A 19,862-nucleotide genomic window follows, 5' to 3' on the forward strand; every position below is an offset into this window, starting at 1 on the left:
TGAGACTACCCATTTCTATTTCCTTCTTCTAGGAGAAAGGAAGAGATCTAACTTCATGGTCGACCGCATCCTCCTCACTCCTGTCTCTAGGCATAATATCAGATATTTGCAAATATATGCAAATAGACAACAGCCTTTGAGACTCTGGGTCTTTGGTAGAGACTTAGTTTGGGCTCAAGGTACTAGGGTTGGGAGAAAGAAGGGATGTGAGGGAATCAGAGCTCAGCTCTACCTGGGGAGGTGGAAGTAGGATTTAGAGCTGAAAGGACCTTAGAAATCATGCCCAACCTCTTCATTTTCAGATAGGGAAACTGAGGCCAAATGAAGTTTCCTTTTTTCTTTGCATCTCCAAGGCCTAGCACAGTGTCGAACAGATAGTAGGCATTTACTAAATGCTTCTAATTGACTCATTAAGTAACTTCCTGAAGCCCGCACAGAGGTAGAGCTGAAATCAAGCGCCCAACTTCTGATTTCAAATCGGGTGCTTATTCCTCCACACATCACACAGCTCCTTTGACGCCTGCTCACCAACCCGATGCCCCTTTGAAGAAGTCGAGGCATTCTCCTGGGATCTTTTCCCTAACATATGCCTCCCCTCCATGGTCCGGAAAAAATTTCAGCACCAGAAAGAGGGAGAGGGGGTTGGGGTGGGAAAGGGAGGGCAGAGGATGATTGTAGTGAACCCAGCTCAGGGCTCCGCCCCTCCGAGGCTGCTCGCTATTTGGAGGAAATTGAAGGGGCGTGACGAGGTGATTACTGGCAGGAGCCAGCGCTGTCCCAGAGGGCGGGATCTGGTTGGGGCGGTGAGCTGGGCCGGCCCAGGTGCAATCCTGAGCAGTGCTGCGGGGAGGCACTGAGCCTCGGAGTTGGAGCGGCAGCTACTGCCTTAAGCCCCTTCCAGGTGAGTTCCTAGGGTTCTGGCCAGAGGTTGGGGCCGGAGGGGGAGGAGGGGCGGGGATTGCTAAGGGGCCTCGACTTTGTACCTGCAGGTCGAGGGGGGTGGGGGATCGAGATCACCTACTGCTGGAGACACCCCGGAGCTTACCCTGAGTAAATCCACCCCTCCCTCCCCACATCCACACCCTGGATGTTTCCGTAGGTTGGGGGTGGGGGGGATGTCGAGGCTTGGGTCTTGGATTAGGAGAAAGGGCTTGGAACTGAGTCCCTTCTCCCTTTTCTGTCCCCGGAACTTCCTTCTGCTTCTCTCCACCACCCCCTCCTCCATCCCCCTTGACTCAGGCCGCTGGAATCCCAGGTACAGCAGCCACAACCCCAACTCCACGCCCTAAGGTCCTGAATTCTCCCTACCCTTCAGGCACAGTAGAAATACTAGGGAAACTGTCTCCACTTACTCCCTTCCCTTCATTTCCTCTCCCAAACTGCACCCTGCCCTCCAACATGATTGATTGGGAGTTTAGTCCCGAGTTATGTCTAATATCAGCATAACTCTCTGTGTGCCCTACACAAATAACATCCCCTCTCTGAGCCTCAGTAAATAAAGAAGGAAACAAACATGTATTAAGCCACCTACTATGTGCCAGGCAGTACGCTAAGTAAGCTCTTTGAATCCTCACAATTCTGAGAGGGATGTTCTATTGTTATCCCCACTTTACAGCTGAGGAAACTGAGGCAGACAGAGGTTAAGTGAATTGCCTAGGGTCACACTGCCAGTAAGTGTCTGAGGCTGAATTTGAACTCAGGTCTTCCTGACTCAATGTCTGGCACCAGGACTAGGTTACCTTCTCTTAAGATTCCTCTGGACTCTGGCATTCAATGTTCCATGTCCTAATGCCCCGTTCCAGTTCTGACATTCTTTTTCCTAAAGTCTCATCATGCTTTTACTGCCCCTTAAGGGTATTAATTGCAGGGAAATGACTTTGTAAACCTTTGGACTTTGGATACGTGTGGCATTGTTATTTTCTAAAGGCCTTTCCAGCTGTACAATGTTTTGGTTGCTCCTCATGCTTCCTTCACAACATGGCCTGGTTTTTTTTTGTTTGTTTGTTTTTTAATAGATGGAGGAATTGGGACTCCTAGAAGGGAAGAGACTTACCCAAGGTATCCCAGCCAAGTTAGGGGCAGAGCCAACACTAGAATCTAGGACTCCTGGCTCCCAGTCCAGATGATCCCCATCCCCTATTCTGTGTTTTCCAAGTGGGGCCCAGGAGCTGCCAATGGAAAAGGGAGAGGAGCCTCTGGACCCTGAGAAAGAGTTAATTGAGCAGACATGGTACCATGGAGGACTGTCCCAAAAGGTAACCCCGAGCACCCCCTGGTGGAGACTCCTGACTGAGGGTATCGTACTCTCTGTGCCTGGTGCTCTGGCCTAACTTCCCACAGGCTGTCTCCCTTGGGAGAGCCAGACCCGAAGTAGAAGGGATTCACCAGACATCTGACCTCTCAACTTGAGGTCTCCTCCCCATCCTGAATTTCAGGAACCTGACATCCCAGGGCCCTTCTCCCTACCCTGCTACCTCTTCTCCTCCTTCCCAAAATGAGGAGCACCTACCCATTCCCTCCAGCCTCTCGAGACTTCAGACATCTGGGCCTACCAGTCATTGCCATCCATGCTCTCTGTCTCTTCTCTCTGGAATCTTTAGACAACTGAATCCCTGGCCACCATCCCATAGGATGCTCTGAGGATTGAGCTTCAGGTCCCCTGCCAATCTTGCCTTTTCCATCCCTATTCCATTCCTAGGAAGCAGAGGCCCTGCTGCTGACGGATGGGGACTTCTTGGTATGGACCTCCACTTCCACCTCAGTCTCAGGCTCAAGCCCCTTGATGCTGTCCTGCTGCTGGGGTGGCCAACCTCTCCACTTTGAGGTGGTGTGTATCCAGCTGCGTCCACGCCCTGGCAGGCCTCATGCCCTCTTCCAGCTGGAGGATGAGCGCTTCCCCAGCCTGCCCGCCCTGGTAAATTGTTATGTGACTACGCAGCGCCCATTGTCCCAGGCCTCAGGGGCTGTGGCTTCTAACCCTGTAGACCGGTGTGGACCTCCACGTCCTACAACCTTTGGCAAACCCCACCATCATTGGTGGAGCCTGAGTGGGGATGGCTGCAGTAATGGTGCTCACCAGGTCCATAAAGGGCTGCTCAGGTATGGGGAGATGTGATGATATTGGGGCCAAGGAATGGGGAAGAGGAGTCAGTGAAGAGCATTAGTCATGGTGCTTGTCCCCTTCCCTTCACTGTGGCCATTGCTCAAAGAACTCCTGAAAGAGAAGAGGGATCCCCATCCTTGAGATGGGACTTGGTGGTCCTTAAGGAGGCAAGAGCTTGGGGATCAGTATCACCTCTACTGACCTGGAAAGGAAAAGGGGAAACAGAATGGAAGGGAGAGATGAGGCAGCAGGGTATGGTAGAAAGAGCCCTGGTCTGAGTCAAGAGACCTAGGTTCAAGCTCAGCTCTTCCATCTGGACAAGTCACCTCATTTCTCTAAGCACTGGTTCCTTCCTCTGTAGCATAAGATGTTTTGTATTGCCTGCCTCTTGGAATTGTGAGGAATATACCTGGGGAACCTTAATGAACCACAGGAGTATGAGCTGCTAAGATTCATTGACAGAAGCAAAGTGAGCTGGGGGAGTGGGCCTGAGGGTTCCCTGCCTCCAGAGGCAGTGACACCCTGTCTCATGTTCCCATTTCCTACTCCATGCCTTTGCCTTACACAGCTCTCCCCAGTCTCCAAATGTACTCCCTTCCCACTGTACCTTGTATACTCCCAGGTTCTCTCTAAAGCTCGGCTCCAGTAGGGGAAGCCTTTCCTTTGAATGTGACGATTGATTCCTTTGTAACTAGCTATCATCTAGCACAGTTCCTTGGGCAAAGTAGACACTTTTCATTAATGTTTCTTCAACTGAATTGGTCACTAGGTCCAAGGAGCTCAGTGGTAGCCAGCCAGCCGGCCTAGACATCCTGGGCCACGAGGGAGGCCCCATGAAGGGTAGCAAAGGACCAGGTAAGTTGAGGAAACTGAGGAGCATCTACATTAAGTTCCCTCTTCTCTCTGTGCCCTTCTGGCTTCTTCCCCATCTCTGCCTTGTCTCCAAGTCTGTCCCCTTGTATCTCTCTGGCTCTCAGGTTCCCCAGACGACCCCCAGATGGCCAAAGTGATAACTCCTGCTTCCCCCCTCTTCCGTACTGGCAGTGACCCCGTACTGCGTAGGGCGCAACTGGGCATGGGCATCCCACTTTGGGGCTCAGATGGGCAGCTGCATCCCAAGGTGCCACCCAAACCTCCACGGGCACCTTCTGTAATGTTGCCTCCCACCTCCTATGAACTGGTGCCCCAGGAGATCCTGCAACAGAAGGGAAGGCATGAAAAGGAAGCTGGGACCAGGGAGGAGGCCAGGCCCAGACCCAGAGACGGACAGGAGATGGAGCACAAGACAGAGACCTTGCCTGGGGAAGAGGCTGTACAAAGAGATGAGCAGAACCTCCATGGACACCAGGCCCATCTCAGCAACAAAGAAGGTCCACAGGAGACCCCTTGGTGGGAAGAGGGGGAGCAAGAAGAGGCTGAAGATTTTGTGAGGCCCCAAGGAGGATTTCCCCCTGCCCTCCAGCCCCAAGCCTTCTCTTCCTGCTTGCTGGGCCCTGAGAACCGGCCCTTGGAGCCCAGCGTCCTAAGGACCCTTCGTGCCCTGTTCCTGCAGCATGATGTGGGCACTGTAGCCCGACACCTGCTTCTCACCAACTGCCAGGTCAGCAGGCCCAGAATCTGGCAGCATCATGACCAGAGATGTCCCAAAGGCAGCTTTCTCTGGGCTCATCACCTCTCTCCTCCCAGGCAGCCCAGGTCCTGGGTGTGACTCGAACTCAGCGCCAAGCAATGGGCGTCCACTCGGGTCTGGAGCTCCTCACATTGCCTCATGGTCACCAACTTCGGCTTAACCTATTGGAGAGGTAAGCCCTATGCTCCAGCCCTAACCCTGCCCCTGTCTCCCCCAGGGGAACATCAGAGGATAACCATGCCACCCTTACAGCCATTCGAACTACCCCTCTCCCTCCAACCATGCCCCAGAGTTATTACTAGAATGAGACAATAAGGATTCTGCCCCAGGATGCTAAAATTTAAAGGGGATACTGATGGCACTATTCTTTCAGCATAGAAAAAATTTGGAGAGCTCAGAGGGGCTCTTCGCGATGTAGGTAGCAAGAATTAGTTAAAATAGGAAACTACACAAGCAAAAACCAGACATCGGTATCACGTGGGTTTTATTTTATAATGGTAACTTATACATACGTTCACATACCCCACTGGCCCTGTCACCAGATTCATTTGAGAGTGTGGTTCACATGGCTTGACCTGGACAAAAGTTGCTAGTTCTGCCTTCTTTTGCAGCTTCCTACGCCTTCCCTTTCAACTCCCTGCCAGTGCCTCCCTGCCCCCGCCCCCATTGCCCCATAGTCCCTTTAACTTCATTGCTCCTGAGACCTGCCACAACCCTGCCCCATACTCCAACCCCCTTTTCTTCTCGCTGACCCTGCAAACTCCCCCACAGGCATGAGGCCTTGGCCCTGGCTGCGGCCATAGCTGTGGTGGGCTGCTCAGGGCCAGTGGCAGAACGGGTGGCCACCTTGCTTGGCCTTATCCAGCTGGCACTAGCTCTTCGGGCTCCCGGGGGTACAGGAGACCTGTTTGCTCTTTCTTCAGTAATGACTGCCTTGCAGCTGCCCCAGGTAAGGTGAAGGAGGGGGAAGGGACCTGGGGTCAGATGGGTTCAGTGGCTAAGCATGCCAGTTCTTCCCAGATCACACGGCTAGAACGGACATGGCGCCTCCTCCGGCAGAACCACACAGAGGCCGCGCTGGCCTTCGAGAAAGAGCTAAAGCCCTTTGTCCGAGCCCTGGATGAAGGGGCTGGTAAGTGGAGGCTTAGACCTTTGCCTGGTGGCATTTTAGACCTGGAAGCAGGGAACTGGGGTCATCTAGCCCCTTGTGATACAGATGAAGTATTGAGGCCCAGGGGAGATGAGTGACTTGTCCAAGGTCCTACAGCTAGTAAAAGCTGGAGCTGAGATTTAAACCCAGGAGGTCCCAGCAGTTCCCTTCCTCTCATCACAGGAACTGGCCAGCCAGGGGAGGTAGCCCTGCCTCACCTAGTGCCTGTGGCCCAGCTGCTGGAGGGAGTCCAGCTCTGGGGGTCTGATGAGGAGAGCTGTGAACGGCTGTTTTGGATGCTGCAGGGAGCCCGAGCCATGGCCAACAATGCCTCCTACTACCGTGAGGCAGCCAGGGCCAGACTAAAGGGTGAGCTGTCCTCCCCACCCCCAAAGGAATCACCTTTCCCTCCTCTCCTCCCCGCCTCTAATCTCCCGGCCTTACCCTGGGCTGTTTCCCTTTCTCCCACCCAGGTTTCCAGCCCACCCCAGAACTGTACGAAGCCTTCCAGACTGAGTTTGCCCTGAGGCTCCTCTGGGGCAGCCGGGGAGCCGGAGCTGGACAGGCCGAACGTCACAAGAAGTTTCACCTTGTCCTCAGTGCCCTCTCCCGGAGGCTGGAGCCTGAGGGCTGAGGTCACCTGAGCAGTAAAGATTCATCTTAGCTGGCCAGGACTCCCCACGGTCCTCTGGCCCCAAGCCTCCCAGCAGCCTGGCTGTCAAGCAGAGCAGCGTTGCATTGGTTCCCAGGCTGACTGCTACCATGATGCTAGCTGGGCTAGCACAGCTCCGACCTTGCCCCACTGCACCCACACATAGAGAAGTGAGATCCTCTAGAGCAAGGGGGAGGCAGGTACAGCTGAGCCCTCAAACCCAGTTTCTCTTCCTCCTCTCCTTTGCTGGGACCAGGAAATGCTGCTGGCCTCTCTCTCCTCCTGCCTTTCTAGAACCCAGGAGGCTTCCAGCGAAAAGGAACTCACTACCTCATAGAAGCTGTTTCTCCCAGTGAGCTGAAATCTGCTGCTCCAGAACATCCTCCCACCCCTCCAAGCTCTTCACTCGAGCAAATCTAGTGTTTCTTCCACAGTGGGAATGGGCCATTGCTAGGAAGCCCACCCCCCTCCCACTGTACCCTCTTGGATAAGCTCCTTCATGCAGAGAAGGTGGGAAGTGGCCATAGCCCTTTACACAAGTCACAGGGATCAGATCAGTAGAGAAGCTGGCTGGCTCTCCCCAGAAGGCCCAGGCTTAGATGGAGAGCATGAGGCTACATTCCAGTGCCACAGATCCACTGGCTGGGCATCTAGAAGGGACAGAGGAGGCCTTTGTGCCCACCTCCAGTGTTCTTCACACTATGCTGTAGCACCACCCCAACAGGTGGGTGAGGTTCCTGGGCAAGGGCACAGCAAGCTAGGGGAAGAGTCCAGTGACACAGGCCGCCCACCAAGTCCTAAATAAAGCTCCAAGTCAGGGGCTGCACACAGTTCATTTATACAAGTTTTTGTTTTGTTGTTTTTTAAAAAAAAACTGCACTTGCCGGAGCACAAGTATTTACATCGAGTGTAGGAGGCACAATGGGGCTGGGCCTGGCAGCAGAGGTTACACAGGCCCCAGTTAGAACTCTGGGCTGAGGAGCATGTGGGGAGCAGAAGCCCAGGCCACCCCAGGAATAAAGTGCATATATGGTGTGGAGTGAGGGGCAGCCAGGCCCAGCCCCACTCCCGGCCCCCTGGGCAGGGTCCTAAAGCAGCAACAGCCGGGCCTTAGGAGGAAAGATGGGGGCAGGACAGACTCCCCATTCAGGGTCCACCTTCCCCGAGGGAGGGCAAGGGGGCACCCCATTCAGGGATCTACCCACCCCTGGGGATGGCAAAGGGGTTCAGCTGAGTGTGACTCGAAGATAGGAGGTAGGCACGTAGCCCTCACCCCCCTGTTTCCGCCGGACCCTCGTCCACCCATCGCCTTTATCTTCCTCCATTAGGCACAGATCCTCGCCTTCATCCATGGAGATGGTGCCCTCACTGGACCCTGATGGGGGGTAATGGGATATATGAGCAAGACTGCCCCAGACATTGTCAGAGTTACCTGTACTGACTCAGAGCTTCCCCTACAGCCAGCCAATCAGAGGGCCATAGAACTTAGAGCTGGAAGAGACCTTAAGAGTGCTTGTTCAGAGTCAGGCCAGGACCAAGCGGCAGAACCCATATCGTACACCGAGATACTCTGACTCCAAAGCCAGGACTCCCTTCGTGCCAGTGGGCATGCAATCTGAACCCTAATGAAAATGCCTGAGGCTGGTCTTCTGAGAGAGAGGGTGTCTCCTGGCACAGGGTGCCTTCTGTCTGGTGAAGAAGTAGCCCTGAGGTGTTGGGCTTTTAAACTATAGGATATGCTTCAAATGGGGCTCAGCTGCAGCCTGGCCAACAGGTAATTGACAATTCCCTGCTTCCTTCTCACCTTCAAACTGGTAGACAGCAACACAGTGACCAATAGGGAAAGCGGGTTCCTCCTCAAAGTCCTCCTCAAACTCGGTGTAGATGGAAGTGTCTGTCCCCTCATCTGAGGGGGGAGCCTCTGGCTGGGGCCAAGGAGTTAGAAGTGAACATTCACACCCTGCCCCAAGGTCCTTCTTGGGGTCCCTCTTCTATCTTAGCCACTGATGACTTACTCCCCACCATGGCCTGCCCCCACTCCCCCTACTTGGGGCCCCTCTCTATTCTCGCCTCCTTTCCCATTTACCCAGGGTGTGCCTCTGTCTCTCTATAAGTGTATGTGTGTCTCTCTCCCCACCTCTTTCTCTCTCTTTTTTCCCCTGGGGTGGTTCTCTATCCTCCCACCCCATCTTCCCCATCCTGTCCCTCCACCTAGGGCCCTTCTCCAACAGACCAGCTGTTCATAGACGTAGAGAGAGAAAGAGAAAGAAAGAGAGAGAGAGAGAGAGAGATACACACACACACACACACACACACACACACTCACTCTCTCTCTCTCTCTCTCTCTCTCTCTCTCTCTCTCTCTCCCTCTCTCCTCAGCCCCCTGAAGGCTAGCCTCCCTCCTGGAAGGCCCCAACCCCTCACCTCTCTTGTCAGAAGAACAATTGTTTGTATCTGGGGGAGCCCCGGTGGGGGGTTCTGGGGGATGACCATGCCGTCCCAGGCTGTCACTGCGGTTACCCAGAACTCTGTTCTCTGCCTCAGCCAGCCATGTCTAAGAGCAAGGCAATCAGTGTTTGGGAGGGCCTGGTTGGCCATGCCCCTCTAGTGCCTCATCTCCCACCACCCTCCAAAGGCAGACAGGAAGGTTTCCTAAGGTCGCTCCGCTGCTTGCCTAGGCCATGATGGAAAACAGCTGGAGCCACCGCCCCTCCCCCCCAACTCCCCACCCCCAGTGACTCAGCTGGGCTGGCTGCCAGGTCCCAGACCAGAGGAGCTCACCTCATACTTCTGGATCTCCAGCTTTAGCCGCTCAATATTGCCCAGAGTCTCTGAGATGCGGGGCTCCAAGCTGGCAGGGTCACCCATCTGTGGCGTCTTCTCATAAACATCCTTCATCTTCTTTAGGGCTTCCCTAGAGAGGGAGAGAAGGAGGTTCCTCAGTCTGCCCAGCTCCCTCCCCTCCCTAGAAGCCAGAATCTCAACAATACAAGGGTTCCCGGAGGACTTCTAGTCCAGCCCAAGCCTGAGCAGGCCATCTCAACAAGTGGCTGGTGGCCTCAAGGCCCCCAGGGTTGGGGAAATCCCTCCCTCTATGGGGCAGCTCAACTGTACAATTCTAATTGAGCAAATCCTACATAAAATGGCCACTTGGCAACATGTCCCCACCCCTCCAAGTTCCCCCATCTCGGCCAAGCAGAGCAAGGCTAATCTTTCACACGACACCCAAAGAGAACAGTCATGCCCAAAGGAAAGGGTGCTGGATGGACAGGACCAGAGTCGGGATGACCTCTACTCTTGGCATGACCTTGACAGGCCACTGAACTGCCCTGGGCCTCTGTTCCTGGATCTTCCAGGGGACGAGTGGCCCTAACACCCCCGTACCCTGTATTTGCCCCACTGTTCACCTCTGATCTATCTCCTTCTGTAGCTCCCGTCCTCGGTCTTCCAGTTGCTGTTTCAACTTTTTTCTTCGCTGCTCAGGGGGCAGGTGGCTGAAATCCTCAGTGGCCACTGTCTAAGAAAAAAGAAGGAAGGAGGTTCAATCTTCCCCCAGTCTCCATATCCCCACAGGGTGCTAGGAAGCCTGAGTCTCCTCCCTGTCTCCAGCCCAGCAGCCCAAGGAGCAAATACCAGGTGGCAGGTATGGAAGTACCTGCCACCCAGCCCCTTGACCCCTCCTAATGAAACCCAAAGTGGGGAGAGAAGGGCGAAAGGGAGAAGAGGCAGGTGATCAGGATAGAGCTGCCTGGCACCCAGCCTGTCTTGACCCAGCCCTCCCCTTGCCAGTGGGGGGTATCATCACCTCAGCACCCCCAAGGCCCTTCCCCAGGGGCCAAGGGCCCACTTACCCCTCGACTTCGGAGACTGCGGAAGGAGGCTATCCGGGGCTTGACTGACTTACTGATCTCACTCAGTAAGGCCAGGGGGTCCCGGCCGAAGCGAGGGGATGGGGGTCCGTTAGCGTACGCCGAGGGAGGGGGGCCTCCCAGGGGGACAGGGGTGGGGGGGGTAGCTACAGGCAGGGGCGAGGAATGAGGGATGGGGTGGGGGTGGTCAAGAGCAGGGATGGATGGACAGACAGACACACAAAAAAGGAAAAAAAGGAAACACAAAATGGAGAAAAAAACGGTAAGAAAACTGGGACACACATACACACAGGGACACAAAACATGCACATTCCAGAGAGCAACACAAAATACAAAGCGAAGGTGGGGGATGAGAAGGGAGACAAGGCTGTGAGCTCCCAGGAGGACCAGAACACCCTCCACTGTTTACTAAGCCTCAGTTCACCAAGCAAGGAAGTCTGGCTCCCCTCCCTCCACCAAAGGCCCTCCTCTCCCTTACTCTGGCCCCTATATCTCAAGCCTTGTCTTCCCTAGTCAATGCATGCAGGAGCAGCAGATCCAGGACAGGCAAAAGGTGGCAGGTCAAAGATGAAAGCCCATGGGATCAAAGGTCACCCTCAGTGTCTGGGAAGCACTCACTAGTGGCCTGGGGCTAAGGTCATAGAGGCAGGAGAACCTGAGAGGCAGCACTGGGGAGCCCAGGGTGAGCACTGGGAGAGTGGATCAGCGTGAAAGGAAAGTGTGGCCTCCAACTGCCCCACCTACCACCCCCCCCAAGATGAGGCCGTATCCCCAAGACGCAGAGAGGGAAGAGTGGAATGAACAGCTTCCCCTAATAGCCACTTCCCCCGCCCACCACACACACACACACACACACACACACACACACACACACTCACTCACTCACTCACTCACTCACTCACTCTCACTCTCTCTCTCTCTCTCTCTCTCTCTTTCTCTGACCCCAACCTCACTGAGAGCCAGCTGCATGCAGAGCAGGAAGCCCCACATTAAACCTTCAAGCTGAGAACCCTCCTCAGCCCCCCTGCCCCCGCCCTGAAGCTCAGGGACCCAGGGGACTAGGTTCTCAATCCCAGCTGGGACCAGAGCCAAGAGGAAGATTCCAGCCCGGGACTCAGTGTTCCGGCCCGTGGTTCCCTAGGGTTTCAGGGGTGAGGGGGTGGAGGGGGACTGACTCAACGGGGCCCCACCCTCCCCCTGTCATTCGTGTCTCTGGCTTGCTGACCAGTGATACCCCTCCCCACCCAGGGGAATGGAGCATGCCCACACACAAACCACCCAGCTAACCCAGGCCTCCCTGACCCCTACCTTATTTTTCTTCCCAAAGGGCCAGCGCTTGGGGCGGTTCCTGACTGGGCCTCGTGGGTCAGGGCGCCCATCAGGGGGTACTCCCAGGCTGCTGTCTGATGGAGCCCGGGTCATGGGCTGGCTGAAGTCCTCAAACTCAACATCACCAGGGCGAGTGAAGCCAGATTTATGCAGGCCAATGAGCACCTGGGAATCCTGGACGCAGGCAGAGGAGATGGGGATTGAGGGGAGGTGGAGCGTTCCAGGCCCCCACTCATCTGGCTACCAGCCCCAGCTCTCAAAGAGTATTACAGCAGAAACGGTCCTTGGGGCTAGAGGGTTTCTGAGCTGGAGGTGACAGGGAACATGTCCATCGATCGGACTGTACAGATGGAGAAACTGAGGCCTAGGGCAAGGAGGGACCTAGTACAGGTTCACCTAGGGGGTCAGTGGAAGAGCAGGACTCAGCACCCCCCCCCAAGCTATCGCCCTGCCCTCCCATCCCTGGGACCACATTCCAATGCCATCCCTGACACTGCAAGCTTCCTTCCTTCCCACCCCCAGCACGCCTGGGGCCCAGCACCCACATTCTTGGGGTCCACAGCGGCAGCAGCCACCTTCATGCCCTCCAGGCACTTCCCAATGATGGGCATAACCTGGAGCTCTGTCTCCGAAAGAAGCCCATAACTAGCACCGAGCCGAGCTGTCCGCCGCTCATCCATGTCCTGTAGCTTCTGGGGAGGCACAATGAATTGGGTAGAAGGGGCTGGGAGATGGAAAGACCAGAGAGGGAGGAGTGGGGTCTTGGGGAATCTGGGGAGACAGAGAAGGGCCTAGATCAGCTGGGGAGTGGGGGGGATGGCAGAGAAAGGAAGAGGTGAGTACGGGAATGAGCCCAAAGGGACCCCGGGGCAGTGGAGGGCCTGGCTGCTCACATCGAAGATCTGAGGCATCTCAGTGAAGTAGAAGTGGGCCTGGTCGCGGTTGAAACGTTGTAGCTGGGCGGCATATTCGTTCTTGCTCTCCTCAGCCATGTGGCTGCGCACGTGGGCCTGCTGCTTGGCCTGAGGGAGGTCGCTCAGGTCACAGCCCAGGCCATGGCCTCGCAGGCCCCACCTCCACTCCCCAAGTCCCACAGCCCTCCCACCTTCTCCACATCAGCCTTGGTGGCATTGATGTCCTGGTCCAGCCGCTCGGCCGTCTGAGCTGCCTTCTCCGCCTCCCGACAGTCTCGTTCAAACTTGCGTTTGCTCTGAGGAATGTGACAATGACAACGAAGTCACCTACAGGCGAGCCCTCACCCTCACATTCCCTGGCTTCAGGGGGGAAGGGGGGCTTACTGTTCCCATTTTACAGAGGGAAAAACTGAGTGCCAATAAAGTGAAAGGACTTATTTCCACATGGTCAAACAAGTGAGTTAGTAATAAACTGGGATTAGAAACCCAAGTGCCTGGCCTCTACGCTGGTTTTTTCCACTGAATGTTGCCAGGCCTTAAGTGGGGGCATTAGAGGTGGTCTGCTCCCCCTAACTAGGAGCCCACCCCCATGGCTGGCCCTGCTGGCCCATAGGCTGAGAGTATGGAGGACCTCTGGCTTTGCAGTTCCGTTCATTCCCCTGCCTTCTCTCCTCTTTTCCCTCTGTCTTAGCACTCACATTCTCCAGCTGCTTGAGTCCATTCTCCAGCTGCTGCTGTGCCCGGCGGCCCTCCTGGAAATGCTGCAGGATTGGGGGGAAGTGCTTAGAAATGAGGGTCCTGGGGACTCAGCTGGGGCCCAGCTGCCTGAGAGAAACTGAGGCAGGAACAGCTAGGGCCCAAGTGGACTGAGTGTCTTGGTCAGGGGTCTGGCTGGTGGAGGGATTCTGCGGGAACGCCCAGGGGCCCTCACCATCTTCCGCTCCTGCTTGATGTCCTGTGAATATTTGGCCAGCTCCAGACACACCTGCACGGTCAGGTTCTCAGCCACCAGCTCCCGCTGGCCAGCAAAGTCATTGAGCTCTTGTAAAACTTGCATGAAGGACTGTTGCTGACTGAACCTGGGGTGGGGACAAGGACAGGGACAGGGTTGGCGGAGAGGAGGGGAGGAGAACTTAGCACTGATTGACTTCTGCCTCTAGGCTCCCATGCAGGAGGGGAGAAGGGCATCAACTCTGCCACCCCAGCTACAACCCCCGTCCTTACTTGGACTCCGGATCATCCTTTGTCGATCTCTTGGGCAGGTATTTTTTCACTAGGCTCCTGTCAGGGAGATGGGTAGGAGAGAGAAGAAAAGAACCATTGAGTCTAGGCTCTGCCCCCACCCCCTAACAAGGATGCCAGGAAGGCTTGTCCCAGAGTCCCCCCCCCAGCATCCAGGCACTGACATCCCCCCCTTACAGCTTCTTTTCCCCAGACAGAGCCTCCCATAACCTCCCCTGAGCCTTGCAGCTCTGAGTTAGCCAGCTCAGGGTCCCCACGCTCCAAGCCCTGCAATTGTGAGCTGCAAGCCCACTCCGAGGCCTACCTGAGCTGCTTGGCATAGCTCTGTTCTACTTCTGTCCGCTCCTTCACAAACTTCACGTATTTGTCTAACAGGTCCAGGCCCCATTGTGTATGGCGTTCAATCACCTCAAACTGGTCCTAAAGGGGAACAGGAAATGGGGGGGGAGACTTTAAACAAGTTCCTTCCCCTCTCTGGGCCTCAGTTTCCTTCTCTGTAAAGGAGGGATCTAGTGTCCCTTCCAGTACCAGCCTTCTCCAATCCTAATACCTCAGAATGGTCGGGGACACCAGGCTCCCAGCTCCAATCCTGGCCCTGGCCCCCCATGGGTGTAGCCAACAAAGCCCCACCCCTGAAAGACTGGACTGGGAGTGGCCAGGAAAATAGTTCTAACCCTTCTGGAGGAGGGGCCTCAGAAAAGAGAAGCCCAGGGCAACAGGAGATGTTCCCCCCCAATCAGTATCCCTGAGCCAGAAGGGGTGAGGGTGGTGGGAGTACAAGGTGCCGAATACCCACGTAGCATCTAGATACCAGGGCTTGTCAGTGCAGGGCTAGAAGGGGGGGGGGGAGGCACAACAGTCTCATAGAATCCTTGCTCATCTCCCCAGGGACAAAATTAGCCTGGAAACTGCCTGGTCCCTGGCCCTTACCCCCAAAGTCCCAGCTCCAGCCAGGTTACCCCACACACACCCCTAATCCCCCTCCATTCCGGAAAATCCGGCTGGGCGGGCAGGAGAGGGTGAGTCAGGCACTACAGAAAGAGAGAAGGGGGCAGTGTTACTGGCAGGCAAGGGGCGGGCACTGCCCCATGGGCCAATAGTACTTAACCCCCCCAGCCCCCAGGGCCTGGGATCAGGGGTTCCTGAATTCTCTTCTCTCTAGGGGCACCCAGGAATTCTACAGCTTAGGTAGGTCCTAATTGTTCCGCCCATGTGGAACAGCAAGAATCAGAAGATGTGCCCACGGTTTAGAATCCTGTTTCTCTTATTCCCTGTCTGACCTTGGGCATGTCACCTAATTTTGGTGAGCCTCAGTCTCTCCATAAAGAGGTTTCTACTTGAAAACCTTCTCCAATTACCTGGGGGAGTGGTCTTGAGGAAGACAAAAGGAAATGTCACCACTGCCCTCTCCCCAGATAAAGAAAATTACATGCTCTTTCTTTCTCTCTCTTCCCCTCCCATCTTTCATCCCTCCCTCTCCCTAAAGGGTTTCAGGGGAAGTCCAATCCCAAGCCCCACTCATTGACTCAGTTCCCCACTGAGTCACAAAACAGTTTCCACGATGTCCCAAGATTTCTGGGCCTTCCTTTTCCCTCCCTAGCCCAGGCCCCATCATACAACATCAAAGCACCTTCTCCTGCCCATCTTCACTCTGCCTGCCTACCCCATCCCCCAGCAGCACTCAGCTGTTCCATTAGGCAGCCCCTCACTGCAGGTGAAGTTCAAGGAGCTAATTGGGTTCTATTCCCGGTTCTGCCATTTCCTGACTCTTGGCTAAGTTTCTTAGGACCTCAGTTTCCTCATCTGTAAGATGAGAAGGTCAGACTAGATGGTGTCTAAGATCTCTCAGTTTTGACATTCTTAACACTCCCTTCTTAACCTATCTCCCTCCTTCCTCAGCTGAGTCAGGCTGCAGAAAGTGGCAAAAAAATTGGTGTGGCATTTATTTTGAGGTTCTTCCTCCCAGGTGGAGTGCCCCCTACCTTCCTGTGGGGCAAAGCTCCAGACTAGGAGATCCCCCTCCCACTTCCCAGCTCCAGTCCTTGGTGAATTGACTTGACTTCTCTGCCACCTTGCCTGGGGATTCCTGGGGATTTCTAAAGGGACTTGGATTTTCCAGGCCCCTGGGGGTGGGAACTCCCAGCAGCTAAGGGAGGGGGATAGAGATGAAGAGGTAGAGAAAGAGGAGTTAAGACTTCCTGAGACCACAACTCTTCACACCTCCCACAGCTAACTGGGCTTCTTCCCCAGAGTCCTCAGCCTCTCTGGCCCCTCCCCCTTCATGGAAGAAGACCTTGGAGTGTAAAAGAAGGCAGGACAACCCCTCTCCCACCTCTGAAGCCATTTAGCCTTTCAACAGTCGACCCCCCATCCCCCCAACCCCCCCCCCCCCGGATTTTCAGTCTCAGCCCAGTAAATGGATTAAGCCCAGCCAGGAAAAGGGAGGAGCCCAGGAACCAGGCCCCCATCCCCCTAAAAGAGAACAAGGGAAGGAAAGATGTGTCTCCGGGTCACTGGAAGAAGTGTCAGGGCTTTCTTGGGACAATATGGCTGAAGAAAGAGTTGGGACACCAGATTGGAGACAAGGGGAAATCCTGGGTCCTAATAACCACCTGGTGGATGTCTGCTTACCACTCCACTCCACCCCCCAGCTAATGTACTGAACCAGCTGCCCCTGGGCAAAGACCCAGAGACCCAGTAAGATAAGAAGGGGCCTGACCTGGTCAGGGAGCTCAAAATAGGTGACCTATTCCAACTTTCCACACACGCCCCTTTCATCTGGCAAGACAAACTTAATTCCCAGGGAATGACCCTAGTTCCAGAGCCCCCAGTACAGCCACCTCCTATTTAGCTCAGGTTCAAAAGTGAAGGTGGAGAAACTGAGACCAGGAAGGGTCGAGACCCACCAAAAATCAAGTCTTTCTCCAAGAGAACGCCTCAGCAGCTTGGACAATTTGCTGCTGGCCAGGGCCCCTGACTGAGCCCTGAGGCCAGGATCCATGAAGTTAGTAGCCCCCCTCTCCACTCCCATTCCCCTCACAGGCACACTATCTATCCCTGGAGCTCCCAAAGCCAGAGGGTCAAGAAGGGCAGGGGGAGAGCCAGAGCTAGGGGTTGGAGGGGTGGGGAGGAATCTTCATTCCAGCCTGAGATTAGGAGCCCTCCCAGAGGTCCAAGCTGAACGGAGCCAAACTATGAGACATCCATCGAGGACAAACTGGTTTGCCAGGGAGAAGGAGAGAGACAGAGGGCCAGAGGGCCAGGGGTAAGGAAAACAAAACAGGGGAGAGGAGGGCCTGAGGCCCAACCAGGGGAAGGGACCCAGGCAGCTTAAGGACTGGGCCTTTTGGGGGTGGGGGGGAGGGCTGGGATCCCTGGCCCAGGCATTAGGCTGGGAAGGAAATCCACTTCCTGTTGGGGGGGGTGGGAGGGGGAGGAGAGCAAGGGATGTAAACACAGTAGCTCAAGCCAAGGGAGGGGTCACTAGTGACAACCCCCCCACACTCTACCCACCAAAAATCAAGGATCAGCTGCTGAGTGGCCTGTCCTAACCACTGGAAAACCCTTTGGTTCTCCAGGACCACTGGTCCCCCTCCACCAAGTTTAGCCAGGCCTGTCCTCCTCAGGGCTATGAAAAGTGAGGTATATGTATGGGAAGGAGAGAGAGATCCCTGTAGGACTCCAAAGAGTCCAGCCTCCATGCTCAGACCCGGGAATATATGGCCTCTTGGATATCGGGATCCTCTGCGGGTGGGGCAAGAGGGGCAGGGTCCGACTGGCAAAGGGCCCTTTGGAAATGCGGCATAAATAACTTCGGTTGAGGTCAGCTAGGTCAGGAGGGAGGAAAGGGGAGTTCCTTGCCCCTAGCTCTCTCTGTCACCCTTCCAACCCTATAGTTCAAAAGGCGAGAGGGCAGCGAGGCCGGTGACAAAAGGCAGACCTCGAAGCCCAGTGGGGAGGAAGGCAAGTGGAAGAAACGGGGGAGGGATGGAAAGGGGGACAAGAGGAGAAGATTACTGGGACGGCGAAACTGGGAAAAGGAGACAAACCGGAGAGGGAACACGAGAAAGAATGAGGCAACTGTAAGAGAAAAGCAGGGTCTTAGAAGGGCTGAGAGAGGACAGGGAAGGAAGCACCGGGGTGAAGGGTAGCAGAGACTTGTAAGAGGGTCTGGGGGAAGGGACCGGGAGGGGAGAAGAGAACGGAAAAGAAGCAGAAAGGCAACTAGGAGAAAACTGGAATAGAGGGGGACTGAAAGACGGGCAGGAGAAATCACGGTGAGGGGGACGAGGGCAGCCGTGAGAGAAGAGAAACTGAAATCGAAGGGGAGAGAGCTGCATGGGGGCTTAGAGGAGAAAGGGGAGTGGGAAAGAAATAAGTGGAGGGCACTGGAACAGACGAGAGAAAACGGAGGGGCGAACCAGGAGAGAATTGAGGAGGAACTGGAAGAGAACGTGGTGGGGAACGGGAAAGAAATGGAGGAGAAATGAGAGGGGGCCGGCGGGAGAGTTGGGAGAGGGGGCCCGAGAGAGAACTAACCGGGAGGGGGAATAGGAGAGAAGGGGGCCAGAACTGAATCGGGACAGGGGCAAAGGGAGAAAACTGGGAGGCGGGCACTGGGACAGAGGAGGGGCCCCCGAGGAGACCGGGGAGGGGGAGAGGGCGCTGATGGAAGAAAGGGGGGGCCAGGACCAGACTCACCCATAGCTCCGTGCCCCAATCCATGCTGCTCCCGCCGCCAGCCCCGAGACACTGCCCCAGCCCCGCCCGGCCGGGCACGGCCCGGCCCGACCTGGCCCCGCCCTCCGCCTCCAGGCCCCTCCCCTGGCCCGTCTCGCCACGCCCCCAAAAGCTGGCCACTCCTCCTACCTCCCCCGCGCCGCCAAACCCGGGAATGGAAAGTCGGGGAGAGGTGGGGCCGCGAGTGGGAGTGGAGCGGCATTCACCCCACCCCCTTTTAAAGACCTAGGACTCTTTCTAAAGCCCCGGAGCTACCTCCTACTACTTAACCCATTCATTATCCAGCTCCAACTGATTTCCTGGGACCTCCCACCCCCTCACTCCCGCTGTCTCCCTCCCCCCCAACCTCTTAAAGGGACGAGACGCTATTTCTGCTTTCCCAAGAAGCCAACCCGTTGCCAAATTCCTTCCCCCCTTAAAGAGAAATGTCCAGAATCCCCTCCCCTACTCCCCAGACCAGACCACACAGTAGAGGAGACAGGAGGCTGAGGTCACTCGGTTATTTTGAGTACAGGGCCACTTTCCAGACAGCTACCTTGTCGCCACTAATGGTCTCCGGCCACAAGGACAGAGGGTGTGCAGTGGGAGGCGGGGGGAGATGAGAAAAGGGGGGAATGGAGCCGCTTCGATCCTACCCCAGGCTGACCTCTTCCAAGGCCAACTTGCGGTCAGCTCCATTAGTGACTCCCCCACTCCCCAAAAATACCCGCTGCTTTCCTGGCCCGGTTTGCCCAAACCCCAAGGCCCCCAGCTCCTCTGCATCGGAAATGCAGAGACAGATCGACCTTGGCCTTTTGAGCGGTCCCCAGCCCCACGGCCTTAGCAGCTCTCTCATCCCCCTAGCCTAACTCGATTTAACACCATCCCATTTCCTGGGATTCAGACAGGCCTAATTACCACCTGATTCACTTCCACCTGGATCAGCCCCAGCCCCCTTCCCCCAGCCCCCCCCCCACGACACCCTGCCCTGAGGGACTAGGAAGTTATTTTCACCTCCATCCCAGGCCTGGAGACCTCTACGTTAGAGCCCATAAAAGTCAGTTCCCACCTTGTAAAACTCTTTGAGGCGCTGGGATGAAAAGACAAGGATGGGGTGAAAGGTCCCAACCTGCCCCCTTCTTCCTTCTCCCTTAGCCTATTGCCTGAACTGGCTTTATTCTTTGTCTGTAGCCTTTAGAGCTGCCTGGGCTGGGGTCCAGGTCTCCCTGCTTCCCAGCCACTTTGGGGTCCTAG

The 19,862-nt window shown here is 55.7% G+C and overlaps 2 protein-coding genes across 2 annotated transcripts; one reads left to right on the forward strand and one right to left on the reverse strand.

Moving 5' to 3' along the window:
• Positions 1 to 765: 765 nt before the first annotated feature.
• SH2D3A (SH2 domain containing 3A) lies at positions 766 to 7,379 on the forward strand. The gene is made up of 10 exons (XM_020971387.2): positions 766 to 901; positions 2,016 to 2,255; positions 2,699 to 3,099; positions 3,873 to 3,958; positions 4,081 to 4,703; positions 4,790 to 4,905; positions 5,505 to 5,682; positions 5,754 to 5,865; positions 6,067 to 6,252; positions 6,357 to 7,379. The coding sequence occupies exons 2-10, from the start codon at positions 2,175 to 2,177 to the stop codon at positions 6,515 to 6,517; spliced, it is 1,944 nt and encodes a 647-aa protein (XP_020827046.1). The 5' UTR covers positions 766 to 901; positions 2,016 to 2,174; the 3' UTR covers positions 6,518 to 7,379.
• TRIP10 (thyroid hormone receptor interactor 10) lies at positions 7,358 to 18,695 on the reverse strand. Its single transcript, XM_078153959.1, is given in 16 exon segments — positions 7,358 to 7,910; positions 8,340 to 8,454; positions 8,931 to 9,089; positions 9,317 to 9,449; positions 9,943 to 10,052; positions 10,387 to 10,532; positions 10,535 to 10,550; positions 11,713 to 11,907; positions 12,279 to 12,425; positions 12,627 to 12,755; positions 12,839 to 12,943; positions 13,346 to 13,408; positions 13,579 to 13,726; positions 13,872 to 13,928; positions 14,194 to 14,309; positions 18,591 to 18,695. Coding segments are annotated over 16 exon segments (1,812 nt in total). The 5' UTR covers positions 18,615 to 18,695; the 3' UTR covers positions 7,358 to 7,761.
• Between the last annotated feature and the right edge of the window lie 1,167 nt (positions 18,696 to 19,862).

The sequence above is a fragment of the Phascolarctos cinereus genome, unplaced genomic scaffold (genome assembly GCF_003287225.1).
Source record: "Phascolarctos cinereus isolate Bilbo 61053 unplaced genomic scaffold, phaCin_HiC Scaffold_4;HRSCAF=312, whole genome shotgun sequence".
Lineage (NCBI taxonomy): Eukaryota > Metazoa > Chordata > Mammalia > Diprotodontia > Phascolarctidae > Phascolarctos > Phascolarctos cinereus.